We start from the raw sequence: 19465 nt of genomic DNA, 5'->3' as shown, positions 1-19465 counted from the left end.
GATTTGATCCCGAATCCAGTTCAAATTCGATTCCGAATATGGTCGGGATTCGATTCCGAATTCGGTTGGAATTCGATCCCGAATCCTATCGGCAATCTGTTTAAAATGCGGTTGTGATTAGATTAGATTTTCAGTCCGATTCCGAATCTATATGATTTAGATTTTGAATTTTGTTGGATTTCGATTTAGAACCCTTTCGGAATTTAAGTCCGAATCTAGTCGAAATTTAATTTTGATTTCTGAGGTAATTCGATTAAGCATCCGGTTGATATTCGATCCAGTCGAAATTCCATTTTGAATGCGATTTCGGTCGAGATTCCATTCCGAATCCGGCTCGGATTCGATTCCGAATTTGGTCGGTATTTGATTAAAAATCCAATGCAGTGGAGATTCAATTCCAAATTCGGTCGAGATTCGATTCCGAATCCTGTCGGTAATTGATTAAGAATTCGTTCGGGTTTTTTCGATTCGTATCGGGTTGGGATTGGATTCCGAATCCGGTTGGGATTCGATTCCTAATCCTAAAGAAATTAAATCCCAATCCAGTGGGGATTCAATTTTGAGTCGTGTTTGAGTCGGATTTGATTCCAAATTTGGTTGGGATTTGATCCGTTCAGGATTCCATTCCAATCCGTTTGGAATTCGATTTTGAATCCGATTGAGATTTGATTCTGGATACGGTTCGACATAGATTTCGAAGGCGGTCGTGATTAGTTTCTGGAACCAATCCGAATCTAAAACCAATCGAATTGTGGATTCAGTCGGCTTTCGATCTCGAGTACGGCTGGAATTGGATTCCGAATGTGGTCGGGATTCGTTTCCGAACGCGGTTGGGATTCGACTCCAAATCCGGTAGGGATTTGATTCCGTATCTTGTTGGGATACGTTTCGAATCCATTCGGGATTCGATCCTGATCTGGCTAGGATTTGTTTCCAAATCCTTCTTTGATTCGATTCAGAATTCGGCCGGGATTCGATTTCGAATCCGGTTGAGATTCGAACCTGTTTGGAATTTGATTCCAAATCCAGTTGAGTTTTGTTTCCGGATCGGATCGTCATGCGTTATGCGATCGTCATGCCATCCAGGATGGGATTTGGAAACGAATTCCAATTGGGGTTCGATTCCGAATTCTGGCAGGGATTCCATCCCGAATTCGGTTGAAATTTGGTTTTGAATGCGGTCGATATTCAATTACAAATCCAATCGAGATCCAATACAATCAGATCCTGGTTCAGAATCGAATCCGGTCGAAATTAGATTTTGATTCGATTTGAAATCTAGTCTAGATTTGATTTCGAATCCAGTCGGGCTTCGATTCCGTGTTCAGTAGAGATTTAATTCGAATCTTGTCGAGATTTGATTCTGAATCATGTCGAAATTCGATACGAGTACGATCGAAATTCGATTTTAAATCCGGTCGGGGTTCGATTCCGAATCCCGTCGCAATTCGATTCCGATTTGGGTCGTGATGCGATCGGAATTTAATTTCGATTCCGGTTGGGATCCGGAAACGAATTCCAGCTGGGATTCGATTCCGAATTCCGGCAGAGATTCCATTCCAAATTCGGTCGAAATTTGATTTTGAATGCGGTTCGATTACAAATCCAATTGGGAATTCAGGGTTTCGACTCTAGTCGAGATTCGATTTTGATTGCAGTTGATATTTGATTTTGAATCCTATCGGGATTCGATTCGAATCCGGTTGATATTCGATTCCAGTCCGGTCGAAATTTGATTCCAAACGCATTCCAGTCGGGATTTGATTTCGACTACCGAATCCTATCTGAATTCGATTGGAATCCTGTTAGGAACCGTTTTTATTTCGGGCGGGATTTGATTTCGAATCCGGTCCGGATTCGATTCCGTATCCAGTAGAGATTTAATTCGACTGTTGTCGATATTCGATTCTGAATCATGTTGAAATTCGATCCGAGTCCGACGGAAATTCGATTTTGAATCTGGTCGAGATTTGACTCCGAAACCGTTGGTTAGAATTAAATTTTTAATCCAGTTGAGATTCGATTCCGAATTGGGTCGTGATGCGATCGGGATTCAATTTCTATTTCGGTTGGGATCCGAAAACGAATTCCAGTTGGGATTTGCTTCCGAAGTCCGGCAGGGATTCCATTCCGAATCAAATCGGGATTCTATTTCGAATCCGGTTGATATTCGATACATAATTGGGCTCGATTCCGTATTTGTTTGGGATTCTTTTCCGAATTTGGATTGGATTCGAATCAGAATATGGTTGGCTTTTTCTTCAGAATCCGGTCTGGACGTGATTTCGAGACGGATTGCGCATACGATTGGGAGTCAATTCCAAATAGAGGTGAAATTTGATTCTGAATCCGGGTGGGTTTCTATTCCCAATCCGTTCGAGATTCGATTCCGAACCCGGGCTTGAATCGTTTTCGATTCCAGTCAAAACTCGATTTTGAATCCGGTCGGGATTCCATTTAAAATCCGATCGAGATTCGATTCCGAACTAGGTCAGAATTTGATTCCGAATCCGATCAACATTCGATACCGATTCCTGTCAGGATTCGATTGCAGTCGAAATTCAATTCTGAATACGGTTGGGATTCGATTCCGAATCCTGTAGATTTTCGATGCTGAATCTGGTCCTGAATTCAATTCGGAATCTAGTCGAGATTCAATTCCAGATCCGGTCGGATCCGGGTCCGCTCGAGATTCGATTCCCATGCCGGTCAAGATTTAATTCCGAATTTTGATTCCGAATCCTATCGGAATTTGATTTAGATTCAGGCTTGGATGTAATTTGGAATCCGAATCCGGTCAAATTTGGTCCGGTCTGAATTCAATTCAGAATGCGGTCGAAAATCAATTCCGGATCCTTTCGGAATTAGACTTTGAGTTCGTTCGCAAATCAACTCTTTTGAATACGATTCCGATCAGGATTCGATTCTAAATCCGGTCGGGATTTGATTCTGAATCCGGTTGGGATTCGATTCAAAATCCTGTCAGTTTTCGATGCTAAATCCGGTTTCAATTCAATTCGAATTCCAGTCGAGATTCAAATCCGTATTCGATCGGAATTTGATTTTTTTTTTTCACAATGCGATTTGGATTCGATTCCATATTTTGTCATTTTTCGATTTTTAATCCGGTTGGAACTCGATTTTGAGTCCCGTTGGAGTTTGATTTTTAATCCGGTTGATATCGATTCCGAATCCCGTAGGAATCCCATTTAGAATTCGGTCGGAAATCCATTCAATCCAATCTAATCCAATTTTTTCGGGATTCGTTGCTGAATTCGTTCTGGTTGATATTCGATTCCGAATCCGGTCAGGATTCAATTCCGAATCCGGTTGGGATTCGATTCAGAATTTAGTCGAAATTCGATTTAGCATCAGGCTGAGATTTCATTTCAAATCGGAATTATATCCCGAATTCAGTCGATATTGGATGACGAATGCGGTCAAAATTTGATTTTGAATGCGGTCTATATTCGATCTCAGTTTCGGTCGTGATTTGGTTCCGAATCCGGCCGGAATTATATTCCGAATTTTGTCGCAATTAGTTTCCAAATCCAATTCGAGATTCGTGTTCGACTCCAGTCTAGATTCGAATTCGAATCCAGTTGAGAATCGAATCCAGTCAAAATTGGATTTCAAGAATTCGATTTCGCAATTTGTTTCCAAATCCAATGAAGTTGAGATTCATTTTCGACTTCAGTCTAGATTCGAATTCGAACTCAGTCGAGATTCGATTTCGAATTCGATCGGGATTCGATTCCAAACCCAATCGAGATTTGATCCCGAATCCAGTTCAGATTCGATTCCGAATTCGGTTTTTATGCGATCCCAACTCCGGTTGGGATTCGAGCCGAATCCGGTTGGTATTCGATCCGAATCCGGTCAAAATTTGTTTCCGAATCCTGTCGGAAATTGGTTTAGAATCCGTTTGGGATTAGATAAGATTTTGAGTGCGGTCGGCATTCGATCCCGAATCCAGTCGTGATTGTATTTCGATTTAGAATCCTTTCAGCCCAAATCCGATCGAAATTTAATCCCGATTCTGGGTAGAATTCGATTTAGAATCCAGTTGAAACTCGATTTTCAATGCGGTCGACATTCGGCTCCGAATTTGATCGAGGTTCTATTCCGAATCCGGCTTGGATTTGATTCCGAATTTGGTCAGAATTCGATTCCAAATCCAATCCAGAGGAGATTCGATTCCGAATATGGCCGGTATTCGATTACCAATCCGGTCAGGTTCGATCCGAATCTGGTCTAGATGTAATTCCGAATCGGGTTGAGATTAGGTACTGAATCCGGACGAGATTCAGTTTCGAATCCGATTGGGATTCGTTTCCAAATTTTGTGGAAATTGGATCCCAATCCGGCGGGGATTTAATTTCGGGTTGGGATTTCATTCCTGATCCGGTCGGAATTTGATTCCGAAACCGAACAGGATTTGATTCCAAATCCAGTTAAGATTCGATTTCGAATGCTGCTGGAATTCGATTGTGAAGCCAGTCAGGATTCGATCTTCAAACCGGTTGAAATTTTATTCCGAATATGGTAGGGATTCACTTCCGAAATCCGTTGGATTCCGGATGAATTTGGATTCCATATCCTATTGGAATACGATTCGAATCCAGTCGGGATTCAATCCTGATCTGTTTAGGATTTGTTTCCTAATCCAGTCGGGATTCAATTCCAAATCTTGCTTGGATCCAATTTCGAATCCCGTTGAGATTTGATTTCGAACCCGTGAGGAATTCGATTTCGAATCCATTTGAGGTTCGATTCCGAATTGGGTCGTGATGCGAACGGTATATAATTTCGATTCAGGTTGGGATTTGGAAACGAATTCTAATTGTGATTCGATTCCGAATTCCAGCAGAGACTCCATTCTGAAACCGATCGTAATTTGATTTTAAATGCGGTTGATAGTCGATTATAAATTCAATCAAGTCGGAAATTTTACTCCGGTCGCGATACGATTTCGAATTTGGTCTGGATTCGATTCCGATGAGGTCGAGATTCGATTCGAGATTCAGTCGAGATTTGATGCAATCATGATTCGATTCCAAATCCGATTAGGATTAGCTCTGAACCGCTCGAGATTCGAATTCGAATTAGATTTAGAATCCGGTTGGGATTCGATTCCGAATTCAGTCGCGATTTGATTCCTAATCCAGTCAAAATTTGATTTTGAAGGCGGTCGACATTGGATTCCGATTTCGGTCGAGATTCGGTTCCAAATCCGGTCAGGATTCGATTCTGATTTTTTTTGGAATTTGATTCCAAATCCAATCCAGTCGAGATTCAATTTCGAATCCGGTCCAGATTCGATTCCAAATTCGGTTTGGATTCGATTCCGTATCCGATCTTGATTCGATCCGAATCCTGTCAGAAATCGATTTTGATTTCGGTCGGGATTCCAGCAGAGATTTAATTCGAATTTGGTCGGGATTCGATTTCGAACCTGGTTGGAATTAGATTTCAATTCTAAATTGGGTCGTGATACGAGCGGGATTTAATTTCGATTTCGGTTGGGATTCGGAAACGAATTCCAGTTGAGATTCGATTCCAATTTTGGTTGGGATTCTATTCCGAATCTGGATTGGATTCGTTTCCGAATCCGGTCGGCTTTCTATTCAGAATCCTGTCGAGATATAATTCCAAGATCGATAAGGATTTGATTCCGAATTCGGTTGGGATTCATTTTTGATTCCGGTTGAGATTGGGTTTCGTATCCTGTTGGGATTCGATTTAGTACCCGTTTAGAATTCGATTCCAAATTCGTTTGAGATTCGAAATTGAGTTCTTTTGATATTCAGTTGAGATTCGATTTCAAATTGGGTCGTGATGTGAACGGGATTCAATTTCGATGGGATTTGGAAACTAATTTCAGTTCCAGTTTCGATTCCGAATTCCGGCAGAGATTTCATTCCGAATTGGTCGAAATTTGATTTTGATTGCGTTCGATATTCGATTAGAAATCCAATCAAGTTGGGATTTCGACTCTGGTCGGGATTGAATCCATTCGATATTAGATTTTGAATCCAGATTCAATTGCAAAACCGGTCGAGATTCGATCCCGAATCCGAATTAGATTTCGAATGCGGTCGGGATTAGATTGTGAATCCAGTCGAGATTTGATCCAATCAGGATTCGATTCCAAATCCGATTGGAAGTCGTTCAGAACCGATCGGCTTTTGAATCCGGATCTTGTTAGAATTCGATTTAGAATCCGGTTGGGATTCGATTCCGAATCCGGTCGAAATCTGATTTTGAATGCGGTCGACGCCCGATTTCGGTCGAGATTCTATTCCAGAACTGGTCAGGATTCGATTCCGAATTTGTTGAAATTTGATTCCAAATACTCGGGATTCGATTTCGACTTCAGTCGAGATTCGATTTTGAATCCAGTCGAGATTCGATTTTGAATCCGGTCCAAATCTGATTCCGAATGTGGTAGGGATTTGATTCCGAATTCGATTTGGATTTGATATCGAATCCGATCTAGATTCTGGAATCCTGTCAGGAATTGATTTTGATTTCGGTCGGGATTTGATTTCAAATCCGGTCGGGATTTGATTCTGTATCCTGTCAGAATCGATATCTTCAGTATCTTGTCGAGATTCGATTCTGAATCATGTCGAAATTCGATCCGAGTTCGACTGAAATTCGATTGGGATTCGATTCCGAATCCGGTCGAGATTCAATTCGAAATCTGGTCAGATTCCATTCCGAATCAAGTCGGGATTCTATTCCGAATCCGATTGATATTCGATTCAGAATTGGGATTGGATTAGATTCGATTTCGAATCTGGTTGGCTTTCTACCCAGAATCCGGTTGGGACGTGATTCCGAGATCGGTTGGGATTTGAATCCGAATCCGGTCGGGATTTGATTCCTAGATCGGTTGGGGATGGCGCATGCGATTAGGATTCAATTTCAAATTGTGTCGAAATTTGATTCTGATTCCGGGTGGTTGTCATTTCCGAATCCGTTCGACATTCGATCCCGAACCCGGTCTTGAATCGATTCCAGTCGAGATTCAATTTTGAATCCGTTTGGGATTCGATTTCTGGTCGAGAATATATTTTGTATGTCATTCTTGCGGGTTTCAATTCCGCATTAGATCAGATTGTTTTCCGTACCCGTTTGGAATTTGTTTGCGAATCCAAGTGGTTTTTGTTTTCGAATGCGGTAAGGCTTTAGATTTTATTCCGTTTGAAATCTATTGGGACTCAATATCCGCGGAATCCTTTTTATATTCGATTCGTTTCCAAACTCAGTCGTAATCGGATTCGACTACTAAATCAGTTGTAATTCAATTACGATTCAGATCGTGCACAAGTTCGTTTGGTGTTATTGGGGGGTGTTAAGTATTATATTCAGACGTCCATATCATTGAATTATTGGAAAGTGCTTCTAAAAACCCCATACAGATATACAAAGAAATTTTACTGAAATTTATTGAGTTTAATTATAACATGTTGTTCCTGGCATCCTTGCTTGAAGAATATTAATGTTGTTCATGCCGAATCCTTCAAGCGGCACAACTAGCAAATCTGTTATGGAGACGTAAACCTCTATTTTTATTATTTAAGATTGAGGATACACTCTTCCTTTTTCCAACTATATGTTGATCTTTATGATCGGTGAAGAAATGTTGGAGTTATGACAGTTTTAGTGAGGGCAGTTTCGAGGGGTCCATTAAAATTATTTCGTGGATAACTAACGAAAGGTTCATCTTTCTGAAGATTTTTACTCGGATCCTTAATATACTCGCCGAAAGCTTTCGAATGAATATAAATTTAGGCATTTTTAAGAACCTCGTGCAAATAATGGCCCGGTCTCAGCGAGAATTACTCAGTAAAACGTGATATTGATAACAAAACATGATATGAACTTGTTTGAAATAAGAGTAAAAATAACAAGCGAAAATAGCAAAACAATATCAGGTGTTATTAACAAGAACTTATCAATATCTTGAGCTATTAGTTTGTTCTTGTTAATAGCAAAACCCGATATTTTTATGATATTTCGGTGCATTTTTTTGTTATTTTTGCTAGTTATTTTTACTTTTATTTACTCTTATATTATAAACAAGTTAATGTCATATTTTGTTATCAATATCGCGGTTTCTACTCGGGTGATCCTTACCAGGTAAAACGCAGACAAACAATTGTAGATAAACATATACCTAGACCAACATTTGAAAAGCCAAGATTTATTTTTTAAGATTCTTTGTCTACATACACAGTTATATACATGGACAAAGAACTCGAAAGAATACGCTTGTTACGCCTTTCTCAAATATTGTTCTAGATATAATCAACACATACTGGCTACATATACTCAATTCAGTAGAAAACCGAAATCGGCGTCTAGGGAAGTTGGATTTTCTTACAATCCTACGCTAAACTAACTTCGGAAGTTTTCGAGACGAGCCAGCCCAGGGCTGAAAGTCTCGATAATAAATACAAAAAAAACTTCGGAAGTGGTGCGCTGTTTTCATGTGGTGATGCGCTATACTATATTGAGCTATATTGAGTATTTATGACTCCAAGCTTGAAGTAGTAGGAAATTGAACATTGTAAAAGTCTACCAAATTATTGAAGTCTTGAATAAGTTTTCTCTGTGAATGTTTATTCCAAATAAAAAACCCAGATTAATCCACCTAGCGTTGGTGGTGCCTTTCTCGCATTTAGTTAAGACACCAACCTTATATGGGGTTTATATGGTCCGATGTACCATTTTCTTCATAACTTTTAAACAGATTGACCGATCGTGATGAAATTCAATAGTGATCAACAAGGCTTTGTCCCCTGTCGAATGAAACTTGTTGCGAGAAAATCGGTTAAGGACTACTATACGAAAAGTTGTCTAATGTTTTTTATAGCTTTTGTGCACACACATACACACACACATACACACACATACACACACATACACACACATACACACGGACAGACAGACATGTGTTCAGCTCGTCGAGCTGAGTCGATTGGTATATAATACTATGGGTCTCAGGCTTCTATAAAAAGTTCGATTTCGGAGTGAAATGATAGCTGTTCGGTACAACTTAGTTGTACGAGAAAAGGCAAAAATACAAACGGGTAGAAGATTTAAATTATTAAAACGTTCAAGAAAAGTTCCGTGTTTACCACTAATTGTTAAGGTGATTATAGAATGAAGCCTGTGGTGAATTTCAAATTCACCACACGATTATCTACATACATTTCCAAAAGCCCAAATCTGGCGTAATAGTTTTCGTACAGTGCCGAAACTCAAATAATGATTGTTCAACATAACTAACAGGGTGTCTACTACCTGGAAAAACCTGGAAAACCTGGAATTATCAGGGAATTTCTTCCCACCTGGAAAAAACCTGGAATTATCAGGGAATTCCTGACATAATCAGGGAAATTTCAATACCCGGTGATCATGATTGAAATTCTCTCAAAAGATGAAAAAAATCCTTACAAATATTTGAATAAATATACCAATCAAATCTATTAAAAATGTAGTGAACATTAATGGATCGTTGTTCCGCAAAAAACGTTTTGCCATTGAGAATTTCCGAAGCTATTCTTGGTGAAATCTAGGAATTTATTCGGGAAATCAATTAGGGATTGCTTTGTAAATTCTTTTGAGTATTCCCTCGAGAATTCTTTAAGAATATATTAAAAAATGCTTAATTAGTTAGGATTTTTCAAAGCAATTCCTGAAGGAACTTCCGAAGGAATTTCAGGATCAGTTTTCCATGGAATATCCGGAGGATTTTTCAAAGAAATCACCTGAAGGGATTTTTGAAAAAAAGTGTTAGTGATTTGTGAAGAATTTTTGCTAAAGGAATTCTTGAAAGAATAGCCCAAGGAATCCCGAATGGATTTTTCAAAGGTGTTTCTAAAGGTATTTTCGACGAATTTCCAAATAATTCTTAAAAGCAAAAAATCCGGAAAACTCCTCCAGGTGTTTTCTAATTTTTTCCTCAAGATACTTTTGCATGAGTTCCTAAAATATCGCAAGGAATTTCAAAAGAATACCCGAAGCATTTTCCGAAGGTTTTTACCGTAAAGCCATAAGTAATATAATGCTATTGGCGCTGTAACCTGCCAAAATCTGCTTCAATAAGCTTAATAACCTACTCAGATTACGATTAGGCTGCTAGGTCTAAACAAACTAGATGTTGATCACAAACTAGAACAAATTAGATGTTGGTCACGCGAACAAGAGCAACAATAGTAATAGCGGATATACTCCGTGTCAGGTATAAGGACGTTAGGCATGAGTACGTTAAGCTTAAAGGACGATAAGCATAAAATACCCAAAAAACAGCCCACGACATAAAAAAGTTGTATTACGCCTAACGTCCTTATGCCTAACGTTATGGACCCAGCAATCTCATATTTTTGCATCAACACATTTTCCGAAGGAGTTTTCGCAAGAAGTTCTGAAGGAATTCCTGAGGAAATTCCCAAAACATATTTCCGGAACAATTTTTAAGAGGATTTCTTAAAGTCACTCCTCACGGAATCCAAGTTTCAAAGTGATCGCATTTTCGGGGGCACACCACTCGGTACGGAAGCAACGCACAACTGTCATTTTTATTATTTCACGCATGCTGCGTCGTCAAAACAAAACAAAACTAAATCAACAAAATGACAGTTGTGCGCCGCCTTCGTATCGAGTGGTGTGCCCCGAAAACGCGAGCATTTTGAAACTTGGACCTTAAGTTTTAAAAAAAAATAGCTGAAATAAAAATTCAAAGAAATTTCCGAAAGAATTTTTAACCAAATTTCCAAAGAAGGAATTAAAAAAAAATATCGTAAGGCCATTTCCGAAACCGTTCCTTAAGATGTTTTCTAAAGTTTTTGCAAAGACATTTTCAAATGAAATCCTGGAGGAAGTTCTAAGGGAAATTCTGAGGCAATTCTTAAAGTTCCCTCTTTGAAGGAATTTCTGTAATAATTTCCGGGGGATTTTCCGATGGAATCTATGGAGAAATTTTCAAAGGAATCCTGGAGGAATTTCCGATGCGATTCCTGAAGGAATTTTTGATTGAATGGCTGATGTAATTTTAGGGTGAACTTGAGAAGGAATTCCTGGAAGAATTCCTTAAGTAATTTACAACATTGTTTTTGTGAGGCAACTAAAAACATTTTTTCTATTGTTTTTCGCAATATTTACTTGTTTGAATTGATTATTTTGCTGCTAAAATCTATATATCGCAAATTTGTTTTTACCTGGAAATTAATGTAAAACACCTGGAAAAAACCTGGAAAAATCAGGGAATTTTGTTTTTACAGATGAGTAGACACCCTGACTAAGCAAACGATCTACCATTATTTCAGCCCCATACGCGTTATGGTTCTTTATCTCGTGCTCTTAAAAAATATTGAAAAAGCACGTGGTTCACAAAATGGCCGATTTCTGGCTTCATTCTATAATCACCTTAACTGAACGAGACTCTACTGTAGTTTTCTTCTAGTTTTTCTGTGTTTGCTTCTTCTTCTTCGTTGGAATTTCCTTTTGACGATCTCGTTCATCATTTTTCTCTTTCTGCAGCTTAGGGGTTTCAAGTCTGTCCCTTTTAGCTTCCTTATCTCTCTTCTCCTGCTCTTTTTTTATTGCTGTTTGGCGCATATTTTTCGCTGTTCCATCCGGGCCTTTTTGGCTTCCTCCTTTTCCTGCTTATCATGATCCTTATTCTGAAACCATTGCAACCATCTCTCACTGGTTGCTACCGATGGTACATGACCAAGACCACGACGTTTACGCTCCTTTGATACACTTGAATCAATTCTTGGCCAGATTGTCGAAAGGATCTTCGGGTTTCGATACTGGGTCGGATATTATATCCAATGGTACGCGCTCTGCGGAATCATGTAGTTGGATATGTTTTGGAGATTCTGATGCCGAAACTAGGGAAGAAGATATAAAATCTTAAAAGTTATCTATTCAAATTGGCACTAACTTTTACCTGGATTTCTATCAGAAACATCATGGAATATGGCACCTTTGTTGGAAGCATCTTGACCAGCATCTAGTTATTTAAAAAGTATTTTTGTTTGCAATTAGGAAGTTCAATTATGCGCATTTTCCACCTCACTGCACTCCGCAGCAACCCTGTGTAGTTAAGTGCGGAATTGAGAATAAAAATGCAGTCTTGACTGGTGGTGATTTCTCATTCATCGTGAGTCAAAGAATAAGTGGGAAAATGATACCAGCATGATTTGATAGAAGTCCACACTTGATCCAATTCTCAATTAGGAGCTCAGTGAGATATAATACTTAATATTATAGTAACATACCATTGTTGGAAGCACTATCCGATTGCAGCACGCAGTTACCGTGCTGATCGAGAACGGAATTCAAGATGATACTGCCGGCGGGATTCAGGGGCTCAGTAAAAATCAATCCTTCAGTTTTATCTTTGACTAGTTGACCCGGCAGACGTTGTCCTGCATAGTAGGCGAAAATGCGCGTTGAGAAGTGCCTATGCGAAATTTCCATACAAATCTTCATTTTAGTATTTCATGATTTACTCAACTTAAGTAATGATTTTCCACAGAGGAAAAATCATATAAACCCGTCGGAAACGATTACGAACATATTTGCTGAAGGAATGAAGAAAATCCGTCCAGCCGTTTTCGAGTTATGCGGATACGAACACAGACCATTTCATTTTTATATATAAGAAGAAGATAAGTTTCCAGAAATTGAATAGCGCAAGTTCTTCAAGCGGACCGTACCATAAATCTTCAAGTCGGTTGTTTTGAAATCTAGAGAGTTGTTCGGTTGGTAATCCCATTTCGATACACCGCAGTTGAAGTTCATAATCATTTTCCGAAGTTTGGCATGCCGCATCAGTAGTGGATCCACATTCGGTGGACTCCGCCGTGCCATTCTCTAGTACCTTGTAGGCGTTCGTGGGCAGAGAGCTAAAGTCCACTGCATTTACATCCCACGGGCAGATTCCGCAAATGTTGAAAGCTTTTTTCAGACAACTTTTCGAGTTTGTGAAATTGTCCACAGCTGTTTTCAGGAGACCAGGAAAGTTGGTCTTTGTGAGTCTTGCACTACTATCTTCTAATAAGAACTGTTTAAGAACCTTACTCCAAATACTCTTTTTTTTTTTTTTTTTACAAGGGAGAATGCATTTACACACTAACCCAGTACACGTGCATTGTAGTTGCCAAACTACCACACGGAAGTGTACTGGAGTATCGGACTCGACCATACCGGTAATACCGACTAAACTCCCTTGGGCTCCACCATCGTTTCCCCCAGGAACTACCTCGCAGTACTACTTCTGGGGGGACGGCAGTACTAAGCGTACTCGCTCATTATCGCTCACACAGGCACTCGTCCCACGCGAGACTGACTTGGGTGCTCGCACACCATTCACTCCATTTGAGTCTTACTTGGATGCTCTCCCGGGCGCTCCGCTGCCATGCCTCGAGGTGTCAATAGCGGTAACTGCCTGGGCCTACAGATATTACGCTACGACACTCCTACCTCAGCACGAGCAGATCAATCACACCACTGCCGAAGCAGACCACACGCTACCCTGCCGAAGCAGGGACACTCCCCATGCACCACATGTGCACAACTGTAGGTGTGTGGGTACAACCCACTGCTACCCTGCCGCCGAAGCAGCTTCTCCAAAGACCATTCGCTCCATGTGACCCTTTTTCGGGTGCTCACTCTAACACTCCACTGCAATGCCTCGAGGTGTCGATGGGATACCTCGACTCCTACCTCAGCATGTGCAGTCCATACTCAGACTTCTGCTGCGCTTCGAGGTGACAATAGCGGTGACGCGCTATGACACTCCTGCCTCAGCACAAACAGATCACTCACTCCCTGCCGAAGCAGCTCACGCACTACCCTACCGAAGTAGGGACACTCCACATGCCAATTGGCACTCCCTGGGCTTGTGCTTTTGAAGCGGCACACAGTCGCTTTGATAGAGTCCGCTTACGGGCACTTGTGGTTTTTTGGGAGGGATTTTAGCAGAGCCCACTGCTAAATCCCACCACGCCCTAGGCAGTTCTCCCTGACTCGCAGACAGCTGGGGAGGGGTCGTCAAGCCCTTGGACATGGTCCATGCTGTCCCTGCTGTCCCTGCTGCCCCCACTCCAAATATTCTTGAAAGGACCAAAAAACAATCTATCCAGAGGCTGGCGTATTCTCGTGGAATTCGGGTAAAGGGAAATAAGAAATATCTGATTCCTCATGCAAAATTCTGCCAGCTCCACGTTGACGTGGCTCGTGTGGCCATCCACGAAAACAATAACAGGGAATTCAGTTTTGGTTTCTAATAACCACTGGAAGAAGCAATTGGTCATATACTCGTAGAAGGTTTTGGATGTTTGCCAACCATCTTCTGACACGCCAACACACCACCCCTTGAGAACGCTCTCAGCAATTTCACGGCTTATTCGTTGACCAGAGTATAGTTAGTTGGCGTCAAATCACCATCAGCATTACTCCCAAAAAGTGCAGTAAAGCATTCTTTTTCGGAGTTGTTACTCACGTGGTAAACGTTTTCATCATGTGGTCCACAAAGCGCTTTGAAGTTTCTCGGAATAAGTTGAAAACCAGATTCGTCGAAATTGAAGATACGTTTCGGGTTGTTAAAAATTGATAGATCAATTCCCTCTTCCTGAAGTATATCTTCTACTTCCGAAAACCATTGCCGAAGCAGCTCTTCGCTTACCTTGGCGCCGGATCGCGAAAGATTCCTGGAGAGCTTCTTTTTAATCATTGGATGCCTCCGCAAGAAACGCTGCACCCAGTTCTTACCTGTTACAAGATGTACAAAGAATAGCCAGAGCATTTAGTACAGATCAAACTAACTAAATAATCCTACTAGGAAATGACGTGGGCAGATTTCGGGATTTACGAATGACATCAGCATAGTCCTTGACTGTATTTGTCAGATCGGCTTCGCTGATCGGAAATCCTATTATTATTATTTATTCAGACTAAGGCCGAAGTGGCCTGTGCGGTATATAAGAGTCTTCTCCATTCGGCTCGGTCCATGGCTACACGTCGCCAACCACGCAGTCTACGGAGGGTCCGCAAGTCATCTTCCACCTGATCGATCCACCTTGCCCGCTGCGCACCTTGCCTTCTTGTGCCCGTCGGATCGTTGTCGAGAACCATTTTCACCGGGTTACTGTCCGACATTCTGGCTACGTGCCCGGCCCATCGCAGTCGTCCGATTTTCGCGGTGTGAACGATGGATGGTTCTCCCAACAGCTGATGCAATTCGTGGTTCATTCGCCTCCTCCACGTACCGTCCGCCATCTGCACCCCACCATAGATGGTACGCAGCACTTTCCTTTCGAAAACTCCAAGTGCGCGTTGGTCCTCCACGAGCATCGTCCAGGTCTCGTGTCCGTAGAGGACTACCGGTCTAATTAGCGTTTTATAGATTGTCAGTTTGGTACGGCGGCGAACTCTATTCGATCGGAGCGTCTTGCGGAGTCCAAAGTACGTACGATTTCTAGCCACTATGCGTCTCCGAATTTCTCTGCTGGTGTCATTTTCGGCAGTCACCAGTGAGCCCAAGTACACAAATTCTTCTACCACCTCGATTTCGTCACCACCGATGCAAACTCGCGGTGGGTGGCTCACATTGTCTTCTCTTGAACCTCTTCCTATCATGTACTTCGTCTTCGACGTGTTGATGACTAGTCCGATCCGCTTAGCTTCCCTCTTCAGTCTGATGTAGGCTTCCTCCATCTTCTCAAAGTTACGTGCCATAATATCTATGTCGTCGGCGAAACCAAATAGCTGGACGGACTTATTGAAAATTGTACCACTCGTGTTAATCCCTGCTCTTCGTATTACCCTTCCAAAGCGATGTTGAATAGCAAACACGAAAGACCATCACCTTGCCGTAACCCTCTGCGGGTTTCGAAGGGACTCGAGAATGCCCCCTGAAACTCGAACTACGCACATCACCCGATCCATCGTCGCTTTGATCAATCGTGTCAGTTTATCCGGAAATCCGTGTTCGTGCATTAGCTGCCATAGCTGGTCCCGATCGATTGTATCATATGCGGCTTTGAAGTCGATGAACGGATGATGTGTGGGCACGTTGTATTCGCGGCATTTCTGCAGTACTTGGCGAATGGCGAACACCTGGTCCGTGGTGGAGCGTTCGCCCATAAAACCCGCCTGGTACTGCCCCACGAACTCCCTTACAGTTGGTGCTAGTCGACGGCATAAAATTTGGGAGAGTACCTTGTAGGCGGCGTTCAGCAATGTGATTGCGCGGTAGTTCCTACAATCCAGTTTATTCCCCTTTTTGTAGATGGGACACACGATACTTTCCATCCACTCCTGCGACAAAACTTCCTCCTCCCAAATCTTGGTAATCACCCAGTGCAACGCTCAAGCCAGTGCCTCACCACCGTGTTTCAATAGCTCTCCTGGTAGTTGGTCAACCCCAAGGGCTGCCAATCTCCTCCTGGATTTCCTGGAAATCCGGAGCCGGTAGAATTATGTCCTGCGCGCGTTCTCCCAGGTCCATCACCATACCGCCATCTTCGTCTGCCACATCGCCATTCAGGTGCTCTTCGTAGTGCTGCCGCCACCTTTGGATCACCTCACGCTCGTTCGTAAGAAGGTTCCCGTTTATGTCCTTACACATATCAGGCTGTGGCACGTGGCCCTTACGTGAACGGTTTAACTTCTCATAGAACTTTCGTGTGTTATTAGCGCGGTACAGTTGCTCCGTTTCTTCACGGTCTCGATCTTCCTGCTGGCGCTTTTTCCTCCGGAAAATCGAGTTTTGTCTGTTCCGCGCCTGTTTATATCGTGCCTCGTTCGCCCTCGTGCGGTGTTGCAGCAATCTCGCCCATGCTGCATTCTTCTCTTCCACTAACTGCTCACATTCGCCGTCATACCAGTCGTTTCTCTGATCCGGGGGCACCGTGCCAAGTGCAGCGGTTGCGGTGCTACCAATGGCCGATCGAATATCTCTCCAGCCATCTTCAAGAGACGCTGCGCCTAGCTGCTCTTCCGTTGGAAGTGCCACTTCCAGCTGCTGCGCGTATTCTTGGGCTAGTCTACCGTCTTGTAGCCGCCCAATGTTAAGCCGCGGCGTCCGACTTGGACGCGTGTTGTACACCGTCGAGAGTTTTGAGCGCAGGCATACTGCAACGAGGTAGTGGTCGGATTCAATATTCGCACTGCGGTAAGTGCGGACATTCGTGATGTCGGAGAAGAATTTACCGTCGATTAGAACGTGATCGATTTGGTTTTCCGTTTCTTGGTTAGGTGATCTCCATGTGGCCTTGTGGATATTTTTGCGAGGAAAGAAGGTGCTTCGGACTACCATTCCGCGGGAGGCTGCGAAGTTTATGCATCGTTGGCCGTTGTCATTCGATACGGTGTGCAGACTATCCGGTCCGATGACCGGTGTATACATTTCCTCCCTTCCTACCGGAAGGAAATCCTGCCCTAGCCATATATATTGCCCATCCCTAGTAACATTTTGGTTTTAAGCTGGATTTATAGAAGTCATGAAGAGCAAATAATGGTTTTCATGACCGTTATAAAACTAAAAATGTTACTTGGGGTGTTTCGAAGCGTTTTTCTTCGTTTGCTTGCAAAATTGGCGATGGTCCAGGATTGGTATTTGTTGGAGGAGCCTTGAGATGACGCTGCAGGGTGGACGAAGGAACATGGAAACGTTTCGCCGTTTTACGGATTTTCCCGGTTTTTCGGGCTTCAGAAATAGCCTTGGCTAAAGCATCATTGCTGTACTGCCGTCGCTTTTGATTGTTTACTCTGTGGGATTGTTGCAATAGGTTGCAAAAAAACTTCATACATTCGAACCGAACCATTCGAAGAGTTCTGGTCACATTGATCACTTCTAGGGACGTCCCGTAAATCCGGTTCCTGGAGCAAGCATTTTTTTTTTCTATGTTTACTGTCCGAAGTTGTGGAGAAACAATTTCATCTTTCGCGAGTATTTTGTTTTGTCTATTTCACGGTAGGTTCAAAGATTTTTTTTTACCTTTATTAAAAAGACTTCCAGCCCAAGGCTGAATCGTCTCGCATAAGGTTCAAAGATTTCCATCACTGTTTGAATCCTTTGTATGATTTTGAGACTAAAAATTAAATCCAAAGGGTCCGATATTACCTAATTTCGGGTCCTCCATTACTAATATTTGAAACCTAGTTGGTTTTTTATTTGTCATCTTGACTTTAAAAATAGCTTCGACCGAAGACGCCAAGACCTTTTTAGTTAATTTGCAAACATTCGTCCGTTTTCGACTTTGTTACTTAGCTAAACTTCGACTTAAAAATATCATTAGGAATATTCAATTCATTCTAATGGACTTTGGATTCATCGTTATAGAAATTGCATTCAAACAAAATTGATTAAACATTTTGTTGTATCGTTGGATGTGTCTTCTCTCGACCACCACTGTACTCGCGAAAACGTAGCCAAAAAATGCAACCAACGCGCAAGCATAATCAACACATGCTTCGGTACAACCTTCCGCCCTTTATTCTTTCCAGCGACTCATACATAAGTGCGTGTCGAAATGATAAAACCCAAAAGGTCTGAAGGGCAAACTTTCGATTGCATTACGGCCATATCCGAGCCGTCGCGAACGCGGTAACGGCTCACTACTGCAGTCTGGGGCAGCGTGCGTTTCGCGACAACAAAGATGAAAACGAAAGTGATCTGCTGCTGCTGACCTGTAGACGTGTTCCGTGGGACCGACACGGCAACAGACGGGAGATGTCACGTCCGTCTGAAATGTGGTTCCTCAAAAAAGGAAGAAAAAAAGGGCGGAACGGCTGTTTTGCATATACGGAGTGGTTGTTGGCTGCGTAATAGTCGCAAATTTTCGGGTGGGTTGGCGATGCTGACGAGCGAATCACTCGGTGGTGGAAAATTTTCAGACGGTTGGAAAGATGTTCCCTGCTTGACGTGATAATGGCGTTTTGTAGAAAAGACAGAAAGACAGAAAGATGCTAAAGGTCCTGCAATTTTCGCTTTCGAAAATTTTCAGGAATAATTACGGCATTCAAAGGCATTGTTTTATCTTTGAATTAGTTATTAAATTGATGTGAAATTCAACAATTTGTTGTTACAAATAACAAATTGCACAGCAATTTTTGACTAGAATCTAAGAAAAACAAATTTAAACGACAATTGATTTATATTGTAAACAAACTATTGACCCAAATTTTGCAAACCAAACAAATGGTTTCGTTCATCAATCAGAAAATACCTCATCGACTGAGCAGCCCACTTTTCTTTCACGTTTACAATTACTAAACAAAATTATGATGCAGTTCACAATCTTCGCTTTCTTCCAGTCGCGCAATTCCCAATTGGCAAAACCGATCTCGGGATGACACGATTCTTTTCTGCAAAAACGGTCTGCATTACATTGACGACCACATTACATGTGTTGCATAATCCAGATCGCGCTCGCTC

At 41.9% G+C, this 19465-nt stretch overlaps 2 protein-coding genes across 4 annotated transcripts in view; one reads left to right on the top strand and one right to left on the bottom strand.

Moving 5' to 3' along the window:
• Positions 1-19465, top strand: part of LOC134207700 (uncharacterized) — a 322256-nt gene that overhangs the window by 156604 nt on the left and 146187 nt on the right. The window lies entirely within an intron of this gene.
• The window catches only part of LOC134219147 (uncharacterized), an 85254-nt gene that overhangs the window by 55375 nt on the left and 10414 nt on the right, over positions 1-19465 (bottom strand). Inside the window, 4 exon segments of the mRNA XM_062697845.1 lie at positions 12741-13023; positions 14129-14452; positions 14455-14796; positions 14864-14956. Of these exon segments, the coding sequence (XP_062553829.1) occupies positions 12741-13023; positions 14129-14452; positions 14455-14796; positions 14864-14956 (1042 nt within the window).

The sequence above is a fragment of the Armigeres subalbatus genome, chromosome 1, assembly GCF_024139115.2.
Source record: "Armigeres subalbatus isolate Guangzhou_Male chromosome 1, GZ_Asu_2, whole genome shotgun sequence".
NCBI classification, from domain to species: Eukaryota; Metazoa; Arthropoda; class Insecta; order Diptera; family Culicidae; genus Armigeres; species Armigeres subalbatus.
This window is presented reverse-complemented; position numbering and strand designations above follow the sequence as displayed.